We start from the raw sequence: 27,679 nt of genomic DNA on the forward strand, positions 1-27,679 counted from the left end.
TGGGAGAGCTTCCACAGGAGAACATTTTATTGTCTGTAAACTCTTTGGTAAACAAGAAACCCAAAGGGAAAAGGCGTACACTGCATCAAGAAAAGGACAAGGCTGACACCCACCACGAACAAGGAGCTCTGAGAGACGGCTACACCATTAGCGAGGTGGGGCCATGGGGCCTGGGGGTTGGGGTGGCCGGTGGCATGGGGGAGAGGCGGAGGAGAGGGTCCACTCTGTTGGACGTAGAAGTCTAAATCATACAGCAAGCGAGCTCATGCATCACAGCAAAGAGAACCAGGGACCTCCTGTCCGTGCCCCTGCCCACCTCCCACGAGGTTGGTGCCCCCCTGCACACAGAGTGCTGTGCCCAGTCAGCCAGGGTGGGGTTGCGGGGGGCTCCAGGGGGCCCGGCAGCAGCCCCTTCTCCATTTCTCCTTTCCTGCTCTGCAGGCTGGTGTGTGCAGGTGGCAGGGACAGTCACAGGGATGATCAGGATCTCTGGGTCTGGGTGGCAGTGGCAGGGCAGCAGGGGCAGGTTTGAGGGGGAGGTGGAGAAGCAGCCCCCATCCCCTGTTTTACAGCGGGGGCTCGCTGCAGAGGACAATCTCCAGGTCCTTGCGGTAGAGCTTTCCCGCCTCAGCCAAGGACATGACGCTCTTTCTGTAGCTGGTGAGCTGTTGGATGTTCATTTCCTGGGAGACAGAGGGAGAGGGTAAGAGCAGGTTCAGGGGAAAGTGCCCCCGCCCCCCCTCCCCAAATGGCCCTCGTGTTCATTCACCAGAAACTTTCCCTTATCCCATCTCAGTGCAAGTAGCTGAGAGGCATACAGAGCATGGGCTTTGGGGTCAGAAAGCCCTGGGTTAAAGTGCTCTCCCTGTCACTTACTAGCTGCATTGCCTTGGGGAAAGTATTCAGCTTTTTCTAAGTCTCAGCTGCCTCATCTGTAAAATCAGTACAGGAATAAGTCTGCCTTACTGAGGTGTTATGATGATTAGATGAGAAATGAATGTATGAAACGAGTTGCCAGTCCAGGTTCGATGCACGATACTGGATGCTTGGGGCTGGTGCACTGGGACGACCCAGAGGGATGGAATGGGGAGGGAGGAGGGAGGAGGGCTCAGGATGGGGAACACATGTATACCTGTGGCGGATTCATTTTGATATTTGGCAAAACTAATACAGTTATGTAAAGTTTAAAAATAAAATAAAATTAAAAAAAAAAAAGAGAAATGAATGTAAACAGCATCAAGCACAGTCCCTGACACTCAGCATGCACGCCAAACAGCAGCTATTGACACCAGTCATTATCTACATACAGCTTCGCTAAATTCCTCTACCTCACTGGGCTTTCACCCACTCAGTCTGCTGGGTCCCTTTGGGTGAGAAAGAGAATGCCAGGGAAACTCCATGGTTTTGTCTTTGCCCTAAGCCTCACCCAGTGGAACAAGGAATTCTAATTCCTCTCGCCAGGGGCAAAGCCTACCAGCCTACTTCTTGTTCACTGGCACCTTGAGGCCTTCAGAGGCTCTAAGACAGGCGACTCACGGTCTCATATAAAATGGAAAACTGAAAGTGACAGTCATCCAGTCGTGCCTGCCTCTTTGAGGCCCTATGGACTATAGTCTGCCAGGCTCCTCTGTCCGTGGGGTTTTGGAGGCCAGCACTGGACAGGACACCAGCATCTGAGACGCCTTGTGTTGCTTTGGATGCAAATGGCCAGTATTACTGCAATACAGCAAAGCCATCATCGCGGGAAAATCACTTAGCACTTTCTTTTTCCTTCCCTCCTCCTTCCCCTCTGCACCTCTTTCCTTCCTCCTCCCTTCCCTCCTTCCTCCCTTTTTTTTCCTTCCCTCCTTCTTCCCCTCTACACCTCTTTGCTTCCTCTTCCCTTCCCTCCTTCCTTCCTTTCCCCTCCTCCTCCTCTTGTATTGAACCTGTTGGCAGATCTTTTTTTTTTTTAAATACTTCTATGCTAATGGGTCATTATCCCCACGAGAAAACTGAGGTGTGAAGACTAAGGTATTGGCTAAAGGATGGAACCAACCCCACAGCCATGAACAGTCTTAGTCCCCTGAGTCCGGAAGGCTGTGTAACTCTTTACCTGGCTCACCTGTACTCAGTGCTTGAGGGTCAGTCTTTCATTGCATTCTTTGGTGACATCTCCTCACATGACTGATTTCTGGGTTTGTGCCACCAGCGAGTCCCAAGGCACTCTGCAAACATCTCTAACTTCCCTAAAGTTGTGAAGTTCCTGGAAATGTCACCTCGTCCATAACACTGAGGTGTGCCTGAGCGACCTATCCCTACATCAGGAGCCAAGGAAGGGACCCCATATATCAGCCATGAGCCTGAGAAAATCCTCTGATTCAGCATGGCCTGAGGAGTTCAAGCAGAATGAAGGGAGGAGGCTGCTTCCTTTCTGTGTCTGGAAGCACTGTGTGTGAAGCTGGGGAAGGCTTTAGCAGTTGCAGTTGCCTTAGGAATGCTAAGAACATGTCAGCGTTTGAGCCCATCGGCCTGTCCCGCAGGAGCCTCACACATTAATTTGTTTCGAAACCGATTCACTGTTCATGTGCTGCTGCTGCTGCTAAGTCGCTTCAGTCGTGTCCAACTCTGTGCGACCCCATAGACGGCAGCCCACCAGGCTCCCCCGTCCCTGGGATTCTCCAGGCAAGAACACTGGAGTGGGTTGCCATTTCCTTCTCCAATGCATGAAAGTGAAAATGAAAGTGAAGTTGCTCAGTTGTATCTGACTCTTCACGACCCCATGGACTGCAGCCCACCAGGCTCCTCCGTCCATGGGATTTTCCAGGCAAGAGTACTGGAGTGGGGTGCCATTGCCTTCTCTGCTCTGTCCATGTAGGCACCATCAAAATGGCATGTGCATCTGCCATGTGGGGTCACCTAAAAATGGTCATTCCCTTCCTAACTCAGGTTATTTACAGGCATGTAGCTCTCTCTACTGATTCCTTTTTCTTGATCTCCATGTGCTAAGTCTGGAACTTAGTACTGGTGGAAGGTTCCCAGGTAAACAACTTTATTAATACCCTTGTTCTCTAACTTTCAGAATTTTTCTTAACCACAACACCTGACTTTTTGTTTGTTTGTTTGTTTGCACATCTCAGAAAGTCAAGCTGTGTAGCCATATGAGTTGTCTTTTGTGGGAATTAGGGAAGAGCCTAGTTAGATGATGACCATGGAATTCAGGTCTCTCCCAAGATTTAATGCCTGCCCTCAAGGCCCATCAGTCTCAGGCATAATGTAGGGCCATATGGAGAAAAACTATATACCTCATTATTCCAATTACAGTTAAGCATATTTTTCATTATGATGCCCAACATCCCTTGAACACATAAGGATACACAAACAATTTTCTCCTCGAGTTTGGTAGCAGGAAAAGGTTTGCCAAGTTCAAGCACGTGATGAGTAATTCCTTCTTCCTAGGAAGTATTTGCACATGATTTATTTTCTGCCTCTTTCAAAAAGCTATTATAGGTAACATTAAAAAAAATAAACTTAGGGTGAAAGAAACGGATGCTATTCAGGATAAAGAGGTCAGAAGACAACTGGAAAGGGAGTCAGACAGACTCAGTGGCCACGATGAATTTTTTTTCCCTTAAATTAGGAGTTAAATTTAGTTCTTGCCTGACTTCCCAGGCAGTTAGACAATGCAGGGAATTATAGATCACTCATCATCTAATTAAAGAAAGCAGCAAAAAAGCTATTTGCTCAGAGGTGGAGGAAGACACTGCCAAGACTTGTCTTCTGGTTCCTTTTTTGCCTGTGTCCTCCCATCCAGGGGCAGATGAGCCCCTGACGACTGCCCAAGAGGCAACATGACCAGGCAAAGTAATGGAGTCCAGTTCCCAGCCTTTCCTTCCAGGGAACAAATTTGTCAGGGACTTCTGTTAGCCCCTTCCCCAGCTCAAGTTTCTAGAGTCAATTCAGAATACCCTCAACTCCTACTGGCCCTTCTCCAAATCTCTCCTAGTGTAAAAGTTTTTTTTTTTTGGCCACGTGACTGACACTTCCAAGAAGTGTGCCACGTCAAAACTGCCGTGGCCTCATAGCTGCATTGTTTACATCAGTCAGCAGGTGGGGGCAACCCACGTGTCTGTCTGTGGACGAACAGACAAAATGTGGGATAGACACACTACGTTACTCAGCCTTAAAAAGGATGGAAATTCTGACATATACCACAACATGGATGAACCTTGAGGAAGGTACATGAAGTGAAATAAGCCAGACACGGAAAGACAAATGCCGTATGATCCCACTTGTATGAAGTATCTAGAGCAGTGAGGTTCACAGAGACAGAATGTAGAATGGTGAGTGCCAGTGGCTGGGGGGAGGCAGCAAGGGGAGTTATCATTTACTGGGTACAGACTTTAATTCTGGGAAGACCAAAAGAGTGCTGGACGGTGGGGATGGTTGCAGAACGCTGTGAGTGTACTTGATGCCACTGAACTGAACACTTAAATGTGGTTAAGGTGGCAAACTTTGATATGTGTATCTAAAAAAAATCAACCATGAAAAGAACCCAAAAAACTGCTGTTTCCTTGTTAGGGGTTATCAGAGGGGAGCAAGATACACTCCTTGGCCAGCCTTCCCACTTCCACACCACCCCCGTGGCAGCACCCCACCTCTGGGCTCAGCCCCTCACCTTCTTGTTTTTCTCATACAGATCCTTCAGGAGGGCATCCAGTTCATTCTCATCAATGTAGCCACTTCCGTCCTGGAAGGGAGCCAAGGGTCAGCACAGAGCCTCAAAACTCATGCTAACCCCTGACCAGAGTCTAGCTTTGCTAAGGGTCTTTACTCTGAGCAAAAGAGGTGCCCAAATAACACGTCACTTCTGACTTTGCCAGTCACTGCAGCAATGTGAGGGCGCAGGGCAAACTGTTGGCAACCTTCCCTTCTGGTATTTTACATTTGCGTTGAAAATGTAAATGAGGTTCAAAAAGCATTTAGCTAACTCCCTGGGTGTTGAATCCCACAATAATATGTCAGGATAACATGGGGCTATTTACCCCACACCTGTAGTTCTGAGGAAAACCACTGGAATCACCAGGCAAGGGCCGCTAAGAGAGGGCTGACAGTGGCACAGAGGGCCTCTCCCCACTTCCTAGGACGGCAAGGTGATGACCTGGCACCAGGGGCAGTACTAAGCACCTCCTGCCTTTGGGCCGCAACAGTGTAACCGCGTCCTAGTCCTGGCCATGACCCTCTTCCCTCCCACGAGCTATTCTCTCCTGTACTTTGAAGGAACCAAAACCTTGGGTCCCACAAGCCACACGTTGTTAAGGACATTTGTCTTCTCATACAGCAGAAGATGCTGCAGGGAATCCAGAGGGGCAGGAAGGAACCGCATGGCCCAGACTGCTGCTCCAACAGCTTGTTTACTTCTAAGGACCAAGGTGAGCGTTCTGGTGGGGTGACTGGGAAGGGCCTCCTGCTTTTCCATCCACACTGTCCTCTATCTTACCTTGTCATAAAATGTGAAGATCGCGTTGAACTCCTCCGAGGTCAGCTTCATGCCCTAGAAGGCCCAAGGTATTAAAGACAGAAGCCAAAGCCCTGCAGGGTGTGTGTGTGTGTGTTTTGAGGAAGGGTGAGCTCAGCGGGACGAGGGGAAGAGAGGAATTGAAGAAAAGCAAAGTCGCTCTTTTACCTGAAATTTAAGCAGGAAGTTTTCCTGTACAGGCAAGAGTCTGGAAAGATAATGTTAGAGCAGTAATTAGGAGACAGAGCAGAGGCAGGAACAATGAGGACCTGGGGGGATGCAGAAGTAGCATCTGTAGTTACAGAAATGATTTCTGAGCACTTCAGAGGAAAGTTCAAAAAAGAGGGAGACGGAACATTGAGGGGATGATGGTCACTATTTGATCTAACTTTGATTGGAGCTTCGGGACACCTGACCCGTCCCTTTCCCCACTGGTTGATCTTGGTGATGGAACGGTAGCACAGGGATTATCTGCCAGGGTCTTGTGAACAGCGATGCTGGGGTGAGTGAGGTTCGGCACTTACCGGGACATCTCTGAGAGGCCCAGTTTGCCATCCCCATTCAAGTCAAACATCCGTAGCTGTTGGGGACAGAAAGTGTACTTGGATTATTTGCTTTGACCTTCTCTCATGTGAGACCTTGACCCGCCATCCCCTGTACTGGAGAGGGAGGAACATGGCAGAGCATGCTCATGTGTCCTCTGAGGTCGCCTGGAGGCAGGGAGCAGCATGGGCTAAATCAGCAGGGACTTGGTCACGGCTGTCCTCTCCCCTTTCTGAGGGACAGGGCTGCAGAGGACAGAGGCCAACACTGAAAGCCCCCCCCTCTCCAACTTTTCCCTCTCCTGGAGCTGTGGAGGCTGCCACACAAACAGATGCTCTGGTCGTATTCTGGCCCAGGAGCATCTGGCTGAGTGGGAACCTCAGAGAGAAGGTGCTGGGGCCATGAACTGGCATCTCTCTTGCCAGCTGCCGCTGGGAGTCACTTCTCCCCAGCCTGAAGAATCAGCCAACTAATGACCCCAAAAACCCCAAATCCCACCGATTTGGGTCCCATGTCCTGTGCCCTGGCCACTCACTATGGTTTGGGTGTACTCTTGGAGCTTGGGTTCATCATATGGTCGGTTTGCCTTCTTCAGCAGATCAGACAGGAATCCCTGGAATATGAAAGGCCTCTTCAGAGCTCTTGACCCAGTCTCTCTGCCCCTGACTCACTTACTTGTTCCTTCAGACAGTTACTCGATCTTGTTTTCTGAAGCCCATTGTTTGCATAGCTTGCAGCCCTCATAATTCCCTCACCCCTTGATGCTTGTGGAGTAACCCCAAAGGAGGCAGGAGCTGCTAAATGCAACCTCATCCCATAGGACAGGTGGTAGAAACCAGCTCTGGCTCCTCAGAGAGCCCAGAACACATACTAAGTCGTGCCTGGAGATCCCTGGGTCTAGAGGAGTTTGTTAGACGTACAAGCCAGAAGGCCAAACTGCTGGAGGACTGAGGATGCCTGTTCTGGGCACTGACGTGCTGAGGCATGTGGACCGGTTGTACTCTGGGACCTTGCAGCTCCAGGTTGCTGATTTCACATGGCCGAATACGTCCAACCATTCAGAGCCAGGCCTGGGTATCCCTGATCAGGCCACATGCCCAACTTCCTCACCCAACATCTCCTCCCTCCCCAGGTTCCTTAAGCCCACCACCACTTGGGCCTCAAGCCCATTCTCCATCTTTCCACACCCTCCCTGACAAGGCCCATCCTACCTTGAGCTCATTGGCTTCAATGTAGCCGCTTCTGTCTGTGTCATACTTCCGCCAAGCCTGCAACAGGAATGTCAACCTATTCACAAAGATTTATCCACACCTATAAGCTTCCCTCCCTCTCCATCTAACGGACCAGGCTGGGTCTTGATATTCAAGAATATCACAGTGGGACGGGGACATTGAGATGGTTTAGTCTAGTGCCTTCCATGTTGCAGATGAAGAAACGAGGGCAGGTGTCTTGGCCAAGGTCACATAGAGGAGGAAGAAACCCTGCTGGGACAGGGTCTGCCTACTCTAACTGGCTTCATGATCATCTTGTAACCAGGGTTACAGTTTTCTTAGATACCAGCCAGGCAGATGTTGCCAGGACTAGCACTAGGATCTGTGGATCCTGTTTTTGTTGTGGGTGTATTGAGTGTCCTTTTACTGTTCTGGAAGCCTCTCATTCTCTGCGTGGGCCCTGGGGGCAAGGGTAAGACCCCTATGGAAGGGGCAGAAACAGATTTTGGTCACTCCTCACTGTACTGTGTCCTGTACCCCTCATCACGATGCCTGTGACAGCCATGTCTGAGGATGGAACAGAATTGGTAGTGTAATCAGTTTGTTCAGACTATCCCAAGGCCACTCCGCCATCTTTCTGTGGCACATCCCCCTTTTATTGTGAGGTGTGTGAGGATCTTTCTTCCATACCACCAAACTGGGCTGTGACTCTCATGGTATAAGTCTTGTCTCGTTCAGTCTCTCAGTTGTGTCCAACTCTTTGATATAGTAGTGACTCAAAAAATTTGATCCTGGTTTTTTGGAAAGTTATGTTGCTTGTAGACTTATTCTACATGAAACTTGGATAGATAGCTTTTGACTTGGGAAGAGAACTTTCTTTGGGGAAAGAAATGCCCAGCTCCATCAAAATATTCTGTCTCATGCTCCGAAAATGCACCCTTGAGTTAAGCACGAAGAAATATGTGCAGATTTTCAAATATGACTTCACCAACCACCTGCGTGCATTGAGTGCATTAGAATTTGGTTTCTAGGTTGAGTCTTGACTGGGAGAAAAGTCAGATGCCCCCCCAAATTGCCTGAGGGGGGGATAACCTGAAGGGACTCCAGTGCTCACAGAAAGCAAGGCATTCAGCTGCCTTCAGAGTGAGGGCCTCCCAGCAGGTCTGCCTTCCCTCCCTGGGTGCACCCCAGCCCCCTGACCTCATGCTGGACTTCCCTTCCCTCCCAGCACTTGGTGCGCTGCCATCAGCGGGTCATTATTCTCTTCCCATTCAGGGAAAAGAATTCAAGAGACCTGGGCTTTGTGAAATCTCAAAGAAATCCCGAGGTGTCACTAAAATTAGAAATTAAAATGTTGTTCTGAGCAGTGGGATGGAAACCATCCGAGAGCACAAGGCTTTCGGGGCTACAGAGGGGCCTTTTCAGGTTTCCAGCTGACAAAGATGGAACCAATGCATGACCCCAGGAGGGGATGGTCCTGTAAGGCAGTGGGGTTCCAGGAAACTCGTGGGATGGGGCGGGGATCGGTAGTTACGCTGGGCTTAGCTTAAAGGATAAAGACAGGTAAAACATGGAACCAAGTCAACTACACAGAAAGAAACCACTGATGATTTAGAGAGGGGCGGGGTTTGGGTTTTGGTTTGCTCCTCTTTAAGCGTCTCTATACCCTGTAAGCTATCATCCCCATTTTCCTGATCATAAGTGGAACAGAGCCAGTGTCTGGTTGCCTCCCTATCAAGAAAGGAGCAATCAGGTATAAATGCTCCCTTTTCTTTTCTCTTTTTTGGCCACACGGTGTGGCAGGTGGTATCTTAGCTCTCTGATCAGGAATGGAACCTGTGCCCCTGCAGTGGAACTGCAGAGTCTTAACCACTAGACCACTAGGGAAACCCCTTATCTATAGACAGAAAATTGACACTCACAAAAGTAACCCCCCTGACAAGTTCTATGTATACGCGACTTCTCCTTCTAGATAGGCAAGGGGGGCTAAGAACAGAATCCAGCATGTCAAATTACCAGCTTATGGGATTTTGCCATCTTGAAAAAACTGGAGAAAATCCTTTAAAGCACCATAAAATTAAACCCATATCTAATGCTTAGGCACACTGCCACTTAAAAAAATGAGTCTTCTACCCTGAGAAGCCATTATTTTTAACTGACTTTCCATCCGTGTGGGGAACTCACTTGCCATGTATGTTTCTGGACTGGCTCTCCAGTCATTTTTAAGCACGAATCACAGACAGGAGATTACTGGTGGCTGGAAATGGATTTAACATGACAAATGGCAACTGGAGTTGTGTTGAAGGCCAGTTAGTTATCACAGCAGGCAGTGTGTGTGTGTGTGTGTGTGTCTCTGTTGGGATGATGAGGGGATGAGTTGAATCTCACCTTGACGGACACATACGTTGAGTGGCTAGGGTGCAGAGCCCCAGAAAAATAGGAGAAAATTTTTGGTAGTTTGCTGGATTAGTAATATATTTGGTTAAACTGTAAGGAATTTCCAATTTTTATAAATAAAGAATGATTAAATACAAGCAGTTTCTCATGGTTCAATCTATTTGAATATTACTCAGAAGACACTTAAGTTTCATTGTCCTGTTCACACGAAGATCTCAAAGAATCCCTACTGCAGAGATGGCCACGTCCCTTTGAAGACGGACAGTGAAGCCATGACCACAGTCAAAGATCAAGCCTGGAAGATACTGGAAACTGGAATTCTCACTGGCCTTTTTCAGTTTTAGAATGGTAGCTGAATCCATCCTATCCAAGAATGCTTCTTCGAACTCTGAATTCTAGGAACACTAATGCTATTGAGTGAGAAGAAAACATGAAGGAGTCTAGAAGCAAACTGAGTAAAACAGATTTGTTTACTGCAGGACTTCCCAGAGCCTGTAATATGCAAATGTCTATGTCAGATACCCAAACGGCAAGCAGAGTGTACACATGACTTCCCAAAAGTACTTTGAAGTGAAGTGAAGTGAAAGTCACTCAGTCATGTCCGACTCTTTGTGACCCCATGGACTATACAGTCCATGAAATTCTCCAGGCCAGAGTACTGGAGTGGGTAGCCTTTCCCTTCTCCAGGGGATCTTCCCAACCCAGGGATCAAACCCAGGTCTCCTGCATTGCAGGCAGATTCTGTACCAGCTGAGCCACACAAGGGAAGCAAAAAGGTACTTTACCCAAGCTTACTTCTCACCATATCCTCCACACTTTAATGCGCACACACATCACCTGGGGATCTTGTTAAAATGTAGATTCTGATTCAGCGGGTCAGGGACTCGGCATTTCTAAAAGCACCCAGCTAATGGTAACACTGATGCTCCTGGCCCACAGACCATGCTTTGAGTAGCTCAGCTACTCAGAAGGGGTTTGGTATCTTACTGAGACCATTACAGGCATAGGGTGGGCCTGTCTCTGAATGTGAGAAAGGCAGGCCCCAGCGTGCAAGAGAGAAGGCAGCGCCTTGGTCTCACCTCCATAAACTCGGTGCTGGAGCCCACGTGCTGCCTGAAGCACAGAAGGAAGTTCTCCTCGGTCGGCAGGATCTGTGCCAGCTGTGGGGATCAGAGAGTGACAGTAACGTTACAGCCGTGCCGGGGAAGCACGGAGAACAGCCAGTGCCAGGCTGCGATGGGGGTCACGTTTTGTTCCATTCTGCTTCCTTCCTTAAAAATAGGGGCTGGCAGCCCTTTAAATGGGAAGAAGGATTTTCTAAGAAGCGCTTCTGGGTGCCCCCAAGCCTCTGGGTATGAGTAGCTGAAGGGACCAAAAGTGGTGCCACTTTAAAATGCATGTATTAGGACTCAAAGGAATACTTAATGATTCCATAGATACGCAATTCTAGAAAACGCAAAGCAATCTGAGACGGGTGGTTGCTGGTGCTCAGAGGACCTTTTGGGGGTGATGGAGATGCTGTATTTTGATTGCAGCTATATACAGCTGTCTAAACTCATGGAATTTTACAGTTCAAATTGATGCTGCTTACTGTATATAAATTATACTGCAAACATCTGGTTTTCAAAAAAATGCAGGATGTGCCACCGCACGCCCCCCACCCCCACCCCCTTCTCTGCTCCCAGCATGCTGGAGTCACAGGCAAATCCTAATCAGTCTGTTAAACATAATAATCTCATTTCCCTGGCCAGTGATTGGCTTCTGGGTAGGAGTGACCTAGTCCTGGCCAATGAAATGTGAGGGGAGGTCTGCTGAGGGCACTCCTGGGAAAGGTTTCCTTGCTTTATTCAGGGACCAGTGAGGTGGGCCCTTTCTGTATCTGGATGTGATGTCTGGAACTGCTGTAGCTAGCTTTCTTATCCAGCCTGGGGATGAAGCCATTGTGGGGCAGAGAACAGAACCAGGAGAACTGCAGAGAAGCCAGGCTGGAGACCTGGCCTCTTTGACCACCCGCCAACCCTTCTAATGGCCTTTCTCCTTAGGAGTCTCTCACAGTTTAAGCCAAGAGGCAGTATATTACAGCCCGTGAGCCAAATCTGGGTCTCCACCCCCAAAAGGGTCCTCTGTGTACTAGCAACCACCCGTCTCAAATTGCTTTGCCTCTTTCTGTAAAGAAACTTGTATTGGAGCGTGGCTGCTGCTGCTGCTGCGAAGTCACTTCAGTCGTGTCCGACTCTGCAACCCCACAGACGGCAGCCCACCAGGGCCCATTTATTTACATACTGTTTGTGGTTGCTTTTGTGCCACAGTGGCAGAGTTGAAGAGTCATGACAGAGATTGTACAGCTTGCAAACTCTGAAACATTGACCACAGTCTGTTTCTTTACAGAAAAAGCCTGCTGACTCCTGCTTTGAGCCCATTTGAGTCAGGATGTTCCAACACCTGCACTTTAGGCGTCGATAGTGGATGGTCTTGGTGCCTTTTGCAGATCCCCTTTAGCTAGGCTGGTGGGCCATCCCTCAGCTGCAGAGAAGGCTGTGAGCTCGTGGCTCATGGCTGCCCCCTGCAGGACTGCCCTGCACCAAACGGGCTGCCTCAGCCACCCTCTTCTCCAACCCCCATCCTGGAGTGGGCAGCCTGCATCCAATACCTGATTGACATAGGGGTTCAAAGGACCACCCTACTACCCCTTACTTCAAGGTGGGACCAGCTCTGTGGCACAGTCCACCCTCCAGGGGCCCCCATGAGATCAGCTGAGACCACACCCTTGCTTAGCTTCTTCCTCTGCCCTTTCTTGCTGCTCTCTCTTCCCTTCTCTTGAAGTCCTACCCACTCGGATCTCTGTCTCAGTATCTGCTTCCAGGGCACTGACCTGAGGCACCACGGTAACCAGTCCACCCCGGAAGAACTGTGTCCTTCTTTGTGTGCCCAGTTGTCATTCTGGATCCCTTGACCGTGGGTTGCAAACTGACTTCCAGAAGAGTTTGGTTAGGCCTGCACACATGTGCACATGTATGCTGCTGCTGCTGCTAAGTCGCTTCAGTAGTGTCCGACTCTGTGTGACCCCATAGACGGCAGCCCACCAGGCTCCCCCGTCCCTGGGATTCTCCAGGCAAGAACACTGGAGTGGGTTGCCATATCCTTCTCCAATGCATGAAAGTGAAAAGTGAAAGTGAAGTCGCTCAGTCGTGTCTGACTCCTAGCGACCCCATGGACTGCAGTCCACCAGGCTCCTCCATCCATGGGATTTTACAGGCAAGAGTACTGGAGTGGGGTGCCATTGCCTTCTCCGGTGCACGTGTATATGTGTATGTATAAGTGTGCATATGAAAAGTGAAAGCGTCACTCGCTCAGTTGTGTCCGACTCTTTGCAGCCCCATGGACTGTAGCCCGCCAGGCTCCTCTGCCATCGTTAAACAGGAAGTCTTTGGACTGAGGTGGCCTTAATGCCTTAGTAGCCTACATAAGCAAACCAAAATCTAAACACCCAACCAAAACAGCCAACTAGGCTTTCCCAAATAATGTAACCACTTAGGCTATAGCCCGTCAAAGAACTTCTTTGATTGCTACTGTCTCTTTACAGAAGTCTCCCTTAGCTTCTGTTGGTAGAGTGTTCCTAACTATTTCAGGTTGGTACTGCCCCATTTGAATTGATTTTTGCTTAAATAAACTCTTAAAATTTTTAATATGCCTCGGTTTATCTTTTAGCAATATGTGTATATCTATGCATATATAAACACATGTGTGTGTATATATATAAATGTTATACATACTACATATGTAAATTATACACACACACACCCTCCTGTGGATGCCTTAGGTGGGGCACGAACTCTCCTAACTCCCCAGTGCTCACCCTGTTTTCTGCCTTAAGTTCTTCACATGTTTACAGTGCCTATGGGACCCTGAGAGCATTAAAGTTCTTTATCCCTGTCTTAGGCCAATGTTTGTTCCTCTTTCTTTGTGAGACAAAGAAAAAGTTCCATCTGTTCTCTTTGATCAGCCTGAGTGCTAGGGGCTTTAAGACCACCACCTCATCAGACTCCTGGAAGGATGCTCGTGCATGGGAAAGATACAAGCAACTGATGACCCTTCCCACGTAGCTCTTAGCAGCTAAGACTCAGGTCTGATGACTATAAGCAGCTTAGACACTAGGACTCACCTCTGCCATCTCAATTTTCCCATCTGAGTTCTTGTCATACTTCTGCATGAATTCCTTCATCTTCTCCCCTAAGTTGTCACTCTTTGATACCTGTAGAAAGACAAAGGGGACTGATTTTGCTACTAGGTCCCCTTCAAACCAGGAATCTCTCACCCTTTTGGTGTGGCAATGATGGAGAGTTATTTTGCACCCCAAATATGCAGGTTGAACCTGTGTTCAACTGGGTTGAACCAGTGGTCTGAGTAATCAAGGCTGTACTCTTTCCTTTTCAGGGTCCTTCCTTTTCATTGTTTTCTTCTTTGAGGCTTGTGCATGCCTGCTAAGGTGCTTCAGCTGTGTCTGACTCTTTGTGACCCTGTGGACCGTAGCCTGCCAGCCTCCTCTGTCCATGGGATTCTCCAGGCAAGAATACTAGAGTGGGTTGCTGTGCCCTCCTCCAGGGGATCTTCCTGACCAAGGGATTGAACCCGTGTCTCTTCTATCTCCTGCCTCGGCAGGCAGATTCTTTACCACTTGTGCCACCTGGGAAGCCTTCTTTCAGGCTCAGTCACATAATTTGCAAAGGGGAACAGGACATGTGGAGATGCTGTGTACCACATAGGTAAACACACCCTCTGCCTTTGGAATGGAAGGGTGAGGCTTTATTCCCATTGCAGATGTGAGAACTCAGGTCCCAACATTTTACTGAGGCAGCTTCTAATTAGCCCAGCTTATTGCAAGGCCCCCCAGTAGGTTCTAGGCACTCCACCAGAGCAAGGGGAATCACTCGTTTTCTTCTTTAAAGACTAATTGGCAATTCTACAATGCTTTTCACTGTGAATTTAGGCCAGGAAGAATGTGAAGAGAAAGTCTATATTAGCTGAGGGATCATTTAAATAGTCCACTAGATGAGTGTGACTACTAAAAAGCATAGAACTTCAAAAGTTCTGTTGGGCCATCGTCACCTAACTTAAATTTAAGCCCTTCTTGAAGTTCTCAGAGCTTCTCTTGGTTTGGGGTGCTGCTGATTGATTATTTCCATTAACAAGCTCTTCCTTATCCTTAATCAGTGATGAATTATTTTGGGACTTGATGCCTTTTCTTTGTTTCGCTGAAGGTTTTCTAGTGGGTATGTGTTTCCTAGGATTGGGCCTAGAAGAATTCTACCAATTCTCACAGTCTTTTCTGAATCCCTTCTGTTGTCTTTTTTTTTTTTTCTTTAACCTTTGGGACTGGTCTCAATTTGCCAATATGTGTTTGTTTATCGATATTTATTGCTTTACATTTGCAGATGTGCATGGAATGATCCTAGACCCTTATCACAAGTTAGGGTCTATTTACCCTGTTTACATTTCACAACAATCCCCATGAAGCTAGTAACCTGACTGTTTTACATACAAATGGAGGCTGAGATGCAGTGGCTTCTCCTGAGGTCACCAGTTAGTATAGCCAGAATGTGAACTCATGATTCCCGTTTCCAAGACCAGTATTTTTCCTGCCATGTAACAGCTGCTCTGAGAACCAGTCCAAGATGATGTTAATTGAGAGTGTTGTTGACAGACTTGAAAATCACCCCTGATGCCATCTGAGGAAGGGAATGACTAAGAGAAGGATTTCAGATTTGAAGCACTTCATAAAATCACATTCCTCCATCTACCTCAAGATCCCAGGACCAGCTGAGAAGCCTGTGTTTTCCATGATCTGGGCTTCATTATCCTAGTAATGAGGAGTGATAGAGGACTGTTGATAAACAAACCCATGAATCACCTCCACCACTTAAGCCCATCTCTTGGACATCCTCCTCACTGGGGCCCACTGCCGAGCTCAGAACCGAGTGCCCACCGGTGGGCTTGTGACTCATCTCCCAAAGGCTCCATGAAGACTTGCTAATAAGCGGTGGATTAGCCAGCAGACACGCATAAGGGGAGAATGGAGAGACCTCCTATGAAAAGACCCACAGGGGCTGGAGGGAGGGAGTTGGTCTGACTCCATATATTTGAGAGCCAGACATGAGAATCACAATGGACTAGCTCCAATCTCCTTACCTTTTCAATATGTTAGACTCCCCCCAAAGGGCTTTCGTGTCAGTAGTGCCAGGTTGGCACCAGGAGGGACAAGGTACCTGCCATTAAGGGGCTGGGATGTGATCTGGAGTCACTCCAGGCCATGAAGGGCCGTCTGACACCTGCGCAAATGAGCCAGTGCGATCCAGCTCAGATACTGGTTTGGAGCAGTCCTCCATTCTCCTCTAAGTCCTTGCTGAGTTCCAGCCTCGGTTGGTCTAGAACAGTGGTTCTTAAGTGGGGACAATTCTGCATCCCCTGAAGGGGATATTAGCAGCGTCTGGAGACACTTTTGATTGTTCCAGTTTGGAGGGGTGTACTAGGATCTCATGGGTAGAGGCCAGGGATGCTGCTAATCACCCTACAGTGTCCAGGACAGCCCCCCATGATAAAGGGTCGTTTACCCCAAACATCAGTAGTGCTCAGGCTGAGAAACTCTAGTCTTGAATAAAGGCACTGGAAACCCCCTAGGCATCCAATCTTGAGTCATGACGCCTCTAAGCATATTAGGTAGGCTATGGACTCTTCTCTGGGAAAAGATAATGTTTATAGACACCGACACAAAATTTGCAGTTTTGGGGGCATTTATCAACCTGTGGTAGCCATGAACACCCCTCAGTTCCAGACACCCAAGGATAGTGAGGTAAGGTACCCTTTTTAGGGACTATATCAATTTAAAAAATCCTTCCAAATAAAAGAAAAACTCTAAGGGTCAAGACGAGAGATGTCAGGCTGCTGATGGAATGCATGACCTAGGACAGATAATACTCAAAGCCATGGTCAGGATGACAGAAAATTCCAAGTAATGGGAGAGGGGACTGGGCTTACCATGCCAGAGCCTTTTCTTGCTTTCTCCAATTCTTGGAAAAAGTTTTCTAACTCTTTACCTTCAATATACCCATTTCCTGCAAAGATAGCAAAGAAAAAAAAAAGCAATGAATCTCCAAGCGAAATATTTACAGTGGGTGGGGTGGGGAGGTCGGGGGCTTCACGGAGAACTTGTTCTCCTCACTGGTCATTAAGCAGGTGTCCGGGCCAACCCTGGACTGTTAGGGATGTGGGTCCTGTCCTCTAGGCATTTGCAACCATAGAAATCCAAGATGAATAACGGTGTTGTTTGGAGTGTACGTTTAGTAGTCAGAAAGCACTGGGAGGGGCCGGCGTCAGGACCATGCCTCAGAGGGAGCAGGGGCTGGCAGCTGTCCCTCTGTTGCCCGCTGGGCAAGCAGCAGGAGCTGGAGCTCTAACAGGGGACAACAGGTCATCGGCCTCAAGGTTTGTGGGCAGGTGCCAAGCCCCGGTCACCAGGGTGGATTGGGTGGGAGGCAAAACTTGAGTCTTTGGTGTACTCAAGTTGGAGGCTATACTGAATTGAAGGTTGTCCACCTGGAACTCAGAATGTGACCTTATTTGGAAATAGTGTCTTTGCATATGTAATTAGTTAAGATGAGATCATACTAGCCCTAAATCCAGTGACTGGTGTCCTTAAAAGAAGTCCATGTGAAGACACAGAGAGATACTCAGGAAAGGAGGCCACGTGAAGAGAGGCAGGGATCAGAGTGGTGCATCTCCAGACTAAGGGGTGCTGTGGGTTGCTAGCCACTACCAGAGCCAGGAGAGGGACGTGGGACATGCTACCCCTCAGAGCCTGGAACCAACCCTGCCTACACCTTGATTTTGGGCTTTGCGCCTCCAGGACTGTCAGAGGATAGATTCTTGTTGTTTTAACCCCAGTTTGTTGTACTTTGTCATGGCAGCTCCAGGAAACTGATGCAGAGGGAAGAGTGGAAGGAGAAAGGCAGAGTGTCTATCCCATGGTATGGGGGCACCTGATGTTTTAAAAAGCTCCCCAAGTGATTTTCATGCCTATAGCAAGAAACCACTGGCTAAAGGTCAAGTTCCAAATCTGAACTGAAGCAGTTGAGGAAGTTTCTCATAAGAGAGTATTCAACTTGAAAAGGAAAGGGAGGTGGTAGCTTGTGTCAGGGGCGTACGGAGTTACACACTAAACAGAATAAAGAAGACGTGTTTACCCTGGCCTTGGTGGGGGCTTTTGGGAGGGTGGAGGGGGATGTCAGAGTGGGAGTGTATGTTCTTCCCAGCCTCCCCTCCAGTGCCCCATGATAATAAGTAACCTTACTGGTGCCCTCTAGTAGGAAAAATGCCACAATATGGAAAGTGCATGGAGGGCATCATGTGAGATCAATTATGTATTTTTATCTGCAGGGAAAAGATACGATTGTTACTGCGGGTTGGGGAGTAGTGCATGGTGGGGAAAGATTTGAGTTACCTTTTTCCCTTAGGCTAGGGAGGTCATCTTTCTTCTAGGATGTTCTGCAAAGCTTCTTAGGAGAGCTGGAATTTCACGAGTGTGTGCCTACTGCCAGCGAGGCCAGCTGGAGTGGGGTGGCGGAAAGGGGGGCGGGGATGAAGGGCTTTCTAGACAAAAAGGCAGTCGCCTGTGGACAGTGACTCCGAGTTGGAGGAACCAGTACGTTGTGTCTCCCTGGGTCGCTCCCTGCCATGATCTGGCTGTTCTTATATTTCTCAGGCAGGAAGCTGAGCTCACCTCTGGGTCCAGGAGAAGCCCGAGGCTGAGGTTGCAGTGGGGTGGTGTGTGTGGAGCTCGTACAGTGAGCACGCACTGGGGTTAAATGTAGCAGAGGCCTCAGAGGTGGGCTGGCCCCGGGCTGGATGGACATGTGAGTCAGTGGCTGTGAGTCTGTTTCACGAGTGGACTAGGAGGAGGCTGATATAACTATGGGGCTACTTGGACAGCATGGGCAGGAAGGCCTCGCGGAGAAACCCCAGCTACTAGCAGAGGCAGCAGGGGGCCAGGAGCCAGCCAGCGCCCCCATGGAAAGAAACTCCTTGAGTCCGACTTGTGCAGGCTGAGTAGCAGGGGGCTGCATGACCCCTCTAGCCACCAGTACCTCATTCTGTGCAGAGGAACAGAAATGTGGTTCAATTCTACAGCCTTTGTGTTTTTTTTTTTTTGAACTGAATAACAAGTTCAACACTGTGGGAACTATAGCCAAGTTTAGATATAGGCCTGTTCCCCAAGAGCATTTAATGGTCTCCTGGGGTGAGGGAGCCACACAGGAACAGAGGTATCTGCCAGCTGAAGGGAGAGGGTGAGGAGCAGAGGTTAGGTAGGCTGCAGGGGGCAGACAAGGCATCTTCCATCACGGACGTGGGAGAAGGGCCTCCGCTACCCTGGCTTCCCTCAGAGCGACTCCCTGCCCATCAGGCAGGAGGCACCTGTTATCCAAGGTGGGAGTAGGGGACAGGTTGGCCTGCCAGCTTCCAGGGAGGACTTCAACACTAGGCAGGTGGTTTGCTTTTTCTATGACCATCTTATATGGGGGTGGGGTGGCTGGCCACCCCACAGACCTCGAGGATTGGCATTGATAAGGATGTGGTTAACACAACAACCATCCCTTCTAATCTCCACATCAAACCATACCCTGTGAACATTAGGGAGGGGCTGGGTGGAGCCAGGGACCCTGCATCTTTCCTCATTCTAGGGTCGCTACCATTCTTCACCACCACCGTACCTCGGTTTCCCCAGATTCTGAAGTGAGTCAGCTCTTCTTCACAGTTGATCTGGCCACAGACACTTGGAAGACCTTGACTGAAGAACGGCCTGCCCCATGGCGGAAAGGGGTCTGTTTCTCACTGACGTTTGTGTGTACAGATTTCCTGAGCGTTGAACAGCTAAGAGGAGCCTGAGTAAGAGCTGTAAGGCTATCACCATTTCTGTGACTGTTCATGTGATGTTGAGCCAGTCAGTCTCTCTGAACTCTTGATTTTTCTTGATCTCTAAAACGGCTGTAACTGTTTATGCTCAAAACTACTTATGCTTTTTTTTAAAAAAAAAAACAACAACTTTATATAGAGTCATTGTGACAGCCATACAACACAAAGCTGTGATAGCATTCTGGAAAATGTAAAATCTCACATAACTGAAAAGCATCATTTTATATTCTGTGCTCTTAAGGTCTTCCAAACTGATCTATGGCTATAAACCCTTTGGCCCAAAGAGTTGCAGCATTACTGCTCAGCTTCAGCATCCTGGTTCTCAGCCCAGGCTAGGTATTAGAATCACCCAGAAAGCTATTAAACCAGCACCGTTGCCTGGACCCTACCCCCAGAGCTCCCGATTTAATGGGGTGGGGGTGTCTCACGGGCATGTTTTCAAAGCTCTCTGGGCAATTGTGAGGTGCAGTCAGGACTAAGGACGGCTTTAGAGCAGCCTGTCTCAAATTTTAAGGTATGTGAGAATTACCCGGGGAGCTTGTTAAAATGGAAGTTCTAACTTGGCAGATCTGGAGTATGAGAGCTTGACATCAAAGTGTGGTCTGTGGAATGGGAACACTGGAATTACATGGTAGCTTGTTAGAAATGCAGAATCCCAGGCCCCACCCCAGCCCTGCTGATCAGAATCTGCATTTTAACAACATAGGAGCATGAACATTTGGGAACCGCTGCTTTTGAATGTGAGCTCTCCTCCCTAGAGAGACCATGCCTTTGGTTTCACCTTTGAGGTTGAGCTTCCCTGGTGGCTCAGATGGTAAAGTGTGTGCCTATAATACGGGAGACCCGGGTTCAATCCCTGGGTTGGGAAGATCTCCTGGAGAAGGAAATGGCAACCCACTCCAGTATTCTTGCCTGGAAAATCCCATGGATGGAGGAACCTGGTAGGCTACAGTCCATGGGGTCGCAAAAGAGTCAGACATGACTGAGCGACTTCACTTTCACTTTGAGGTTGAGGTGGAGGGCTGGTGTGAAGCCTGAGGTGGTAGACCAGGGTTTCCTTTTAAGCGACAGCACCTCTTTTGACAAGAGTGGCCTAGACCAGCACTATTCAGAGAGCGGCCGGGGCCTGATAGTGTCAATATCACCTGGGAGCTTGTTAGAAATGCACATTTCTAACCAACCCCAAACTGGCTGAAGCACAGTTGTTGGCAGTGAGTCCTGAAAATGTGCTTTTGAACCAGCCCTCCTGTATGCTCATTTGAGAAGCGTGGAGCTGGGACTGTGGCGGTGCGTGCTCACCAATCTGTATTATTCTGTGTCCCTTCTGTTTAAGGAAATCAAAAAGGGCAATTAGGCAGTTTCAAGTTAGCTGCCCAAGAAAGCATCCAGGAGGCCATGCCTCCTGGCTCCCTGTCAGGAGCTCAAATTTATGAAAGAGCAAGTAACCTTCTACCCTCAGCCCTGGTTTTCTTGGAACACATCTCACCCTTTGTGGCAAGAAACAGGCTTCCTCTGGCCCTGCTCCAGTATTGATAATATACCTTTGCACAGTGTACACCATACAAAGAGCTCTCCAATTCCTGTCCCATCTGGTCTTCAGGACCCTGCCAGGTAAGCAGACGGGTGCAATCGACCTCACGTTAGAGAGAAGGAGTTTGAGGGGAAAGAGACCGAACCACAGCTTACAGCCTGTTTTCCTTTGACTTGCTCCAGGGACAACCTTTGTCCATATCTCTGTTTTGTTTTGGTTTCTCTCTTGTTCAGTCTTACACAGACACAGACAGACAGACACAGACATACGTCTCCCAGAGGCTCCTGGGGGAAGAACCCAGTGCGCACAGCTACTGGATGAATATTCAGACACTTGACTTTATCTGTGTTTCTGTGCCGAGCTGCTTCTGGAACACTGGCTTTGGAGCTGGGTCCCCTGAATCTGTGGACATCTGGCAGCCTAATGCTGGGCCAACTCCCAGGGGTGGAGGCCAGAAGGATGGGACAGATTGGGCGAGAGAGGAGGGGAGGCAGAGGGCCGAAGCCAGAGGCCCCGGCTGGGACTGGCTGGGCAAAGGTGGGATCTGATGCAATCTGCCAGGACAGCCCCGTGGGTCAGAGCTGGAGAGGCTCAGTTCTTGAAGAGCCGCATGCCTGCTCTATTAATTCTGGCTCCCTGGGTACTAGAAGAGGTTTCCCCAAGAGGTCTCCTTAGCCCTGGAAACCTCCCCCAGGGGCTCAGCTACTGAAACTACTCAAGTCTAGAGGGAGATAAACAAGGCGAGTAGGGCAGGGATGCGGGATCGCTGCTGGCTGCCCTGGTGAGGCGGGGCAGGCTGAAGTGTCTTGTTTGTGCAAACGTCCCCATAGCTGCCTCCCTGGGGAGCCCCAGCTCTTCTCAGACACAGCTGCCTCCCCACTCAGCTGACACCATCACCCTCGGAGAGGTTGGGCCATGGGGCACGAGTCCACACGAAGGGCACCCTGTGCAGGGCTGGCGCGCTGTGGCCATCCACACCAAAGGGCACTGTAGGCAAAATAAATGGGGGACTTGGGGGTGAAAGCGGAGGTGGGGTGGGGGCCTTATTCTTAGGGCTTACCCAGGTGGGGCGGGACGCCCCAAAGATCCCCAAAGAACCCCAAATCCCGACCTCAGGTGCAAACGGGACACGTGGACCCCACAGAAAAACAAACACCGACAGGGTTAAAAGAAAACCGCCTTCAGACAGCGCTGGCTCCCTCCTGGCATCAGACCCTCTGACTTTAATGTTCTAAGAAGCAATCATTTTTATAAATCCTATGGAGAAGGAAATGGCACCCCACTCCAGTACTCTTGCCTGGAAAATCCCATGGACAGAGGAGCCTGGTAGGCTGCAGTCCATGGGGTCGCTGAGGGTCGGACACGACTGAAGCGACTTCACTTTCATGCATTGGAGAAGGAAATGGCAGCCCACTCCAGTGTTCTTGCCTGGAGAATCCCAGGGATGGGGCAGCCTGGTGGGCTGCCGTCTATGGGGTCGCACAGAGTCGGACACGACTGAAGCGACTTAGCAGCATGATCATCTTGTGAACAGCACAGTTGTGTTGCACAGTAACAGTGGTTGTGTTTGTGTAAATGCCTAGGTACAGGATACTCTGTAACCCTTTCTGGGCAAGTCTTTTTTTTTTTTCCTTTTATCGAGTTTGATTGGAGTATAGTTGCTTTACATTGTTGTATTAGTTTCTGCTGTGCAGCAAAGTGCATCAGTTATACGTATATCCACCCTTTTTTAGATTTCCTTCCCATTTAGGTTACCACAGAGCATTGAGTAAAATTCCCTGTGATCAACAGCAGGTTCACTGTGCTGTGCTTAGTTGCTCAGTCATGTCTGACTCTTTGGGACCCCATGGACTGCAGCCTGCCAGGCTCCTCTGTCCATGGCTATTCTCCAGGCAAGAACATTGGAGTGGGTTGCCATGCTCTCCTCAAGGGGATCTTCCCAACCCACAGATCGAACCTAGGTCTCCCGCCGTGTAGGCAGATTCTTTACCGTCTGAGCCACCAGGGAAGCCCTATTTTATGCACAGAGGTCTTCTTTTCACTATCTCAAAAGCCTTCTTCATTGAGAATTCCAGGGCAAGCTGCCCAGGCCTCTCTCCACCTCTGAGAGGCACTGCTGTTCAGCTTCCCCATCAGGGACACAAGCTCATCAGTGACTGAGAGCTGGCCTGGCCACTCTCCGTCTGGCCGGCCAGTGTTCCCTGTAGGGGGTGGGCTGGGAGGATGCTTCTGTTATTACCCCTGTGGAGAGAGGTGGGAAGACTGGGCAGGGCCTTCCTTAGTTCTTGGTGGTCCTCCCTGTCAGTAATTTTCAGTCCTTGGGGCCACACCGTATGGAGCAAGGCTCAGGCCCTGTGCAAGGCTTTGAGAGTCTCCTGCATCACCAGGGCCATCTGAAGGCAGACAGAGGCCTACAGAACTCTGGGCAGAGGCCCACAACTGGAGAGAGAGATGTATTTCTTTTGGGGGGGCACTGCCCATAAAATTATTTTCTTCTTGACTCTTTTTATTATTTTGCTAGTTATACAAGAAGCCCAGGCTCTTGTAAAACACTATAGAAATTAACATCAAAAGTTAAAGAAAATGCCTTTTAATTTGACATCATCTACTCTGCAGAGAAGACCACTATTGTTATGTTCTTTCTAATATTTTCCATCATACTTGTTTCATTAATAGTAAAAATGGGCTCATACTATAACAGTGTCATGCTGCAATTAAAAAAAATGTCGGTAATACACATTGGACGTTTTTCCATGTATAGAAGCCCCATCTCAGTCCCATTGGTTGTATAATATTCCACTGTAGAGATTAGAGGATTCATTTTCCTGTTCCCTAGGGAAGCACATTCTTTCTCAAAAGATCAGTCTCCCAAAGAACTTGGTAATAGACCCCTGTGTTCACACAGCTTTATGTATACGCATGAGTGTATCCGTGTAGGATGCTTCCTGGGATGAGTGGGATTCCCTGTGCTGACTTGTGAATGTCTGTTGGCCTCTGGGAGAGAAAGGATCCCAGGCTTGCACCAGCTTCCAAAGAGCAGCAAAGGCCAAGGGCAGATCTTGGCTCCTCACAGACCCCCTCCTGATGGTCAGCAGATTAGGAGCCTGGTGGCCGTGTGGTCAGAACCACAGACAGGACAGCGTCAGCTTGGAACTGGGCATCTCTCTGAAGCCCGAATCTTGCACAGTGAGAAAGGTTCTGACAAACGAGTGACCAGGAAACAACAAAACAGTGGACTTAGTCGTGTAGGGCACGTAAAGGTTGTTCAGCCAGGCTCGCAGAGCGCACTGGACTGCTGTCTCCTTCACCGCTGCCTTTGAGGACAACACCTGAACCCTGCCAAGCACCTGGCCTTGTGTGGCCACTGAGGAGGGGTGGGAGGGGGACCAGGAGAGGAGTCATGGGCCCCCCCACCCTCTCATTTAGCGATGTGGTATTGTGAAAAGAATGGTGCCTCTTTGAGGCCCAGTTTCCCCTCTCCAGACACCTGCTCCTTCCTTTCTCCACAAGGCTGATGATAATCTTGGATTTACTCTCTTTGTGCAAAGTCACCAGGATGCTGCTGGCTTTCCCTCCTTGTTAGAAATGGGCAGAGTAAGGGTTAGATCCCCTGCCTCGTCCTCACTCTCCTCAGAGTCCAGCTTCTCCTCGGACTCCTGGCCTCTGTTTACTAGAGTCCAGGAGGGGTGGGTCGGTGCTCCCTAGTGGCTGGGACTAATTGGGCTCCAGTGAGCTCACTCCAGAGACCTGGTGAGCTGAGTCTTCCAGAGGTCTTTAACTCTCTGAGTGGCAGGAGAGTTGGGAAGAACCCCAAGATAAAAACAGAAGCCAGAGTTAGTAAGAGGAGGCCCGGCCAGGGCAGGGAGCACCTCAGGGATGAGAGGGAAGCTCACTGGCAGCCTTGAGAGTTCAGGAGGGGACTCATGCTAGCTTAGCTATGCTCCAGCCATGTGAAGGACCCCTTTCTAGTATTAAAGGAACTGCCTATCACCTCCAGGGCTGGGTCAGGGGCTCTTCTGTGAGTGAATGGCAGGGGAAGCAGGTGTCCAGAAATCAGAGTAGGGAAATCAGAGTGGCCAGGGGCCACTTTGCTCCATGACCTTAGAAAAGTCACACTTCGTGTCTGTTCCCTCATCTGCATGAGGAGAGTCATGATCTGCCCAGAGCCTCTCTGTGTGGAGCTCAAGAAGGTGTGATTGTGTTTTGAAAAGTACAAAGTCTCAGACATGTGTGAGGGTTTGCCTGATTATCAAGAGTGCTATTGGTTGTCCCTGTGAGAACAGGGGGAGAGGAGAACTGTGGAGTCCTCTGTTTATAGCTGACTCATCTGGCAGGAGGCCGGTGGTATAACCTTGGCCACTTGGTAACTTTCCTTGAATCGTGCAAGTCTCTGGTGCAGATAAACTGGCAGGAGAAGCCTTAGGGACTGTCATGTCACCTGGAATATGAGACAATCTTCTCATAGCCCTTGCCCCCGAGGGAGTTTTATGGCACCAGCCATGGACTGGAGACACAACCCCTCCTTAGCCCCATTTTACAGATTTAACAATCTACCCTCCTCCTTCAGTAATTCTTAGGCAGATCACATGGCCTCTCAGCCCCAAATTTCTTGTTGGCTCCTAGGGAACAAATCTTCACTCATCAGCATACCTGTTAACCCCTGCCTCTCCACAGCACTCTGGGGCAAGGTACCTGCTCAGCCACCTTTCCATCCACCCTGCTGAGGCAAGGAAGGGAAGGGAGAAGAATGGAGGGACCCTCCACCTGATCCTCCTTCTGGTTCCCACCCACTTCGCTCTTAGTCCCAGGATAAACACCCTAGACCACCATCCTGCCAGTGGTGTGAGATACCAGAACATTTCAGATGCCCACCCCAGGCAGGACTTCTGAGAAGGAAATAAGATCACTTAAGTTGGGGTGGGGGTGGGGGTGGTGGTTTAGTCGCTAAGTTGTGTCCGATTCTTGCGACCCCATGGACTGTAGCCTGTGAGGCTCCTCTGTCCATGAGATTCTCCAGGCAAGAATACTGGAGTGGGTTGCCATTTCCTTCTCCAGGGGGAGTGGTAGAGAAAAAAGTCTCTAGTGATATCTGAAGCCTCTAAAAGGGAACCTCCCTTTATGCCTGAGTCAGACCATCCTAGACCCTTGGAATCCCTAGAGCCAACTTCCAAAGGTCATTCAGTCCAGCCCTTGGTTTTTGGTTAGTCAGTATCAAGACCACACAGACCAGAGGGTCAGTCACTGAGGCATTTAAGATGGTGCCTCCCCTGACCCACGGAAGGAAGGAGTCACCCAAAGCACCCAGGATTAGCACCCTGAAAGAATGCGTCAGGCTGGCACCCCAAGCTTGCCCCCACCACACCCACTGCTGCTGTGAGTGGGACCTGCATGCCAGTGAGGGATGGAAAATGACAGAGGAAGCCCAGGGGATGCTCACTGCCCGGCTGTCCTCTCCATTCCTCCTCATACCAAACAGGCTGGGGAGGCCAAGGGTGTTCCTTCAGCACCCCGCAGCTTGCCCCAGCCCCCTGGATCCCTACTTGGCTAACCTGGTATTCAACAAAAGGGGAACTTGGGGGAAGAAATGAATGGGCTTCTGAGACCTGTGGCTGCAGCCGCTGAAGGCAGGCTGTTACCTTGAAGGGGAAGGTGGGGGAAGATAAAATGGCAGGGGGAGTCTTGGGGAGCCTTGCCAGCACAGGCATCCTAGCTGGGGAAGCCCCAACTTACCCAGAATGAGGCTGCAAAAGCCGGTGGGCTCTGTCAGGGGAGAAAAGTTCCTGACAGTTGTTACTGGGCAGCGAGGTGTCTTCCAAACTCAGGACCCCGACCTCAGCAGGTTCTGCGGCCAAAACATGCCCTAGGGGCAATCTAACACCTGCCCACATCATGACTGACCCCTTCCCTCCACTGCAGGTCCCCTGGGGGCGAGCGGGCACACACGTTGGAGCTTTACTGACCGTCTGCATCGAAGTGCTTCCAGATCTCCAGGAACTGGGTCGCGGTCAGCTCGGCCAGGTGCAGGTAAGGTGGCTGCTGCTGTGGGCCAGCCATGGCGAGCCGCTCAGAGACCTCAGGCAGCACCGCGCTCTCCCTGCGCGCCGGCTCCGTTCCAGGCACTCGCCAGGTCCTGCGCGCCACGCTGCCTTTATATACAATCCAGAGGCTGCGCCCGCGCCCTGCAGCCAGCAGAGGGCGCGCGTGCTCAGAGAATCGGCTTGCGTCTCAGCGGGGCGGCGGCCGCCCAGGGGCTCTGCAGGGATTTTCTGGGTGGGGATGCCTGTCTGTGCTGAGACCACTGTGGACCTGGACAGGGAGAAGGCCCTCAAGTGCAAAGGAGAGGTTGACCTTGCCTTCCCTCTCCCACTCTCTGATCATCTTGAGAGCAGCCACCACGTATCCTCACTAGCAGCGGCAATAATAAATAGCTGTAGTAACAACACCACCACCAACACCAATAATAAAAGTTTGACAAACCGTTAGCCCTGGCACTTCGGAGTCCTTCTAGGACTCTCTCATGCATTGTCTCGTCTGACC

At 49.8% G+C, this 27,679-nt stretch overlaps 1 protein-coding gene and 1 long non-coding RNA gene across 2 annotated transcripts in view; one reads left to right on the forward strand and one right to left on the reverse strand.

Annotated features, from left to right (window-relative positions):
• The window catches only part of LOC112580264, a 48,051-nt gene extending 20,875 nt beyond the window's left edge, over positions 1-27,176 (forward strand). Inside the window, exons 5-6 of the long non-coding RNA XR_003104582.3 lie at positions 5,321-5,411; positions 27,059-27,176. This is a non-coding gene — a long non-coding RNA (uncharacterized LOC112580264). The remainder of the gene's footprint in view (positions 1-5,320; positions 5,412-27,058) is intronic.
• On the reverse strand, positions 1-27,303 carry CALB2 (calbindin 2). The gene is made up of 11 exons (XM_006060417.3): positions 27,103-27,303; positions 16,681-16,757; positions 13,811-13,900; positions 10,728-10,808; positions 7,252-7,308; positions 6,576-6,653; positions 6,022-6,077; positions 5,666-5,705; positions 5,480-5,533; positions 4,658-4,729; positions 1-683 (listed from the first exon to the last, which is right to left on the reverse strand). Exons 1-11 carry the CDS (start codon positions 27,194-27,196, stop codon positions 567-569), a joined length of 816 nt encoding a protein of 271 aa, XP_006060479.1. The 5' UTR covers positions 27,197-27,303; the 3' UTR covers positions 1-566.
• Positions 27,304-27,679: the final 376 nt, after the last annotated feature.

This window comes from Bubalus bubalis, chromosome 18 (genome assembly GCF_019923935.1).
Source record: "Bubalus bubalis isolate 160015118507 breed Murrah chromosome 18, NDDB_SH_1, whole genome shotgun sequence".
NCBI classification, from domain to species: Eukaryota; Metazoa; Chordata; class Mammalia; order Artiodactyla; family Bovidae; genus Bubalus; species Bubalus bubalis.

Bases quoted from the DNA above. Each gene is read 5' to 3' on its own strand.
- CALB2 (XM_006060417.3), bottom strand. From the start codon at position 27,196: ATGGCTGGCCCACAGCAGCAGCCACCTTACCTGCACCTGGCCGAGCTG. The intron at 4,730-5,479 runs GTAAGATAGAGG...GCTCCCTTCCAG, and splicing joins TCTTCACATTTTATGACAAG to GACGGAAGTGGCTACATTGA. The intron at 684-4,657 runs GTGAGGGGCTGA...TCTGTCTCCCAG, and splicing joins TGTATGAGAAAAACAAGAAG to GAAATGAACATCCAACAGCT.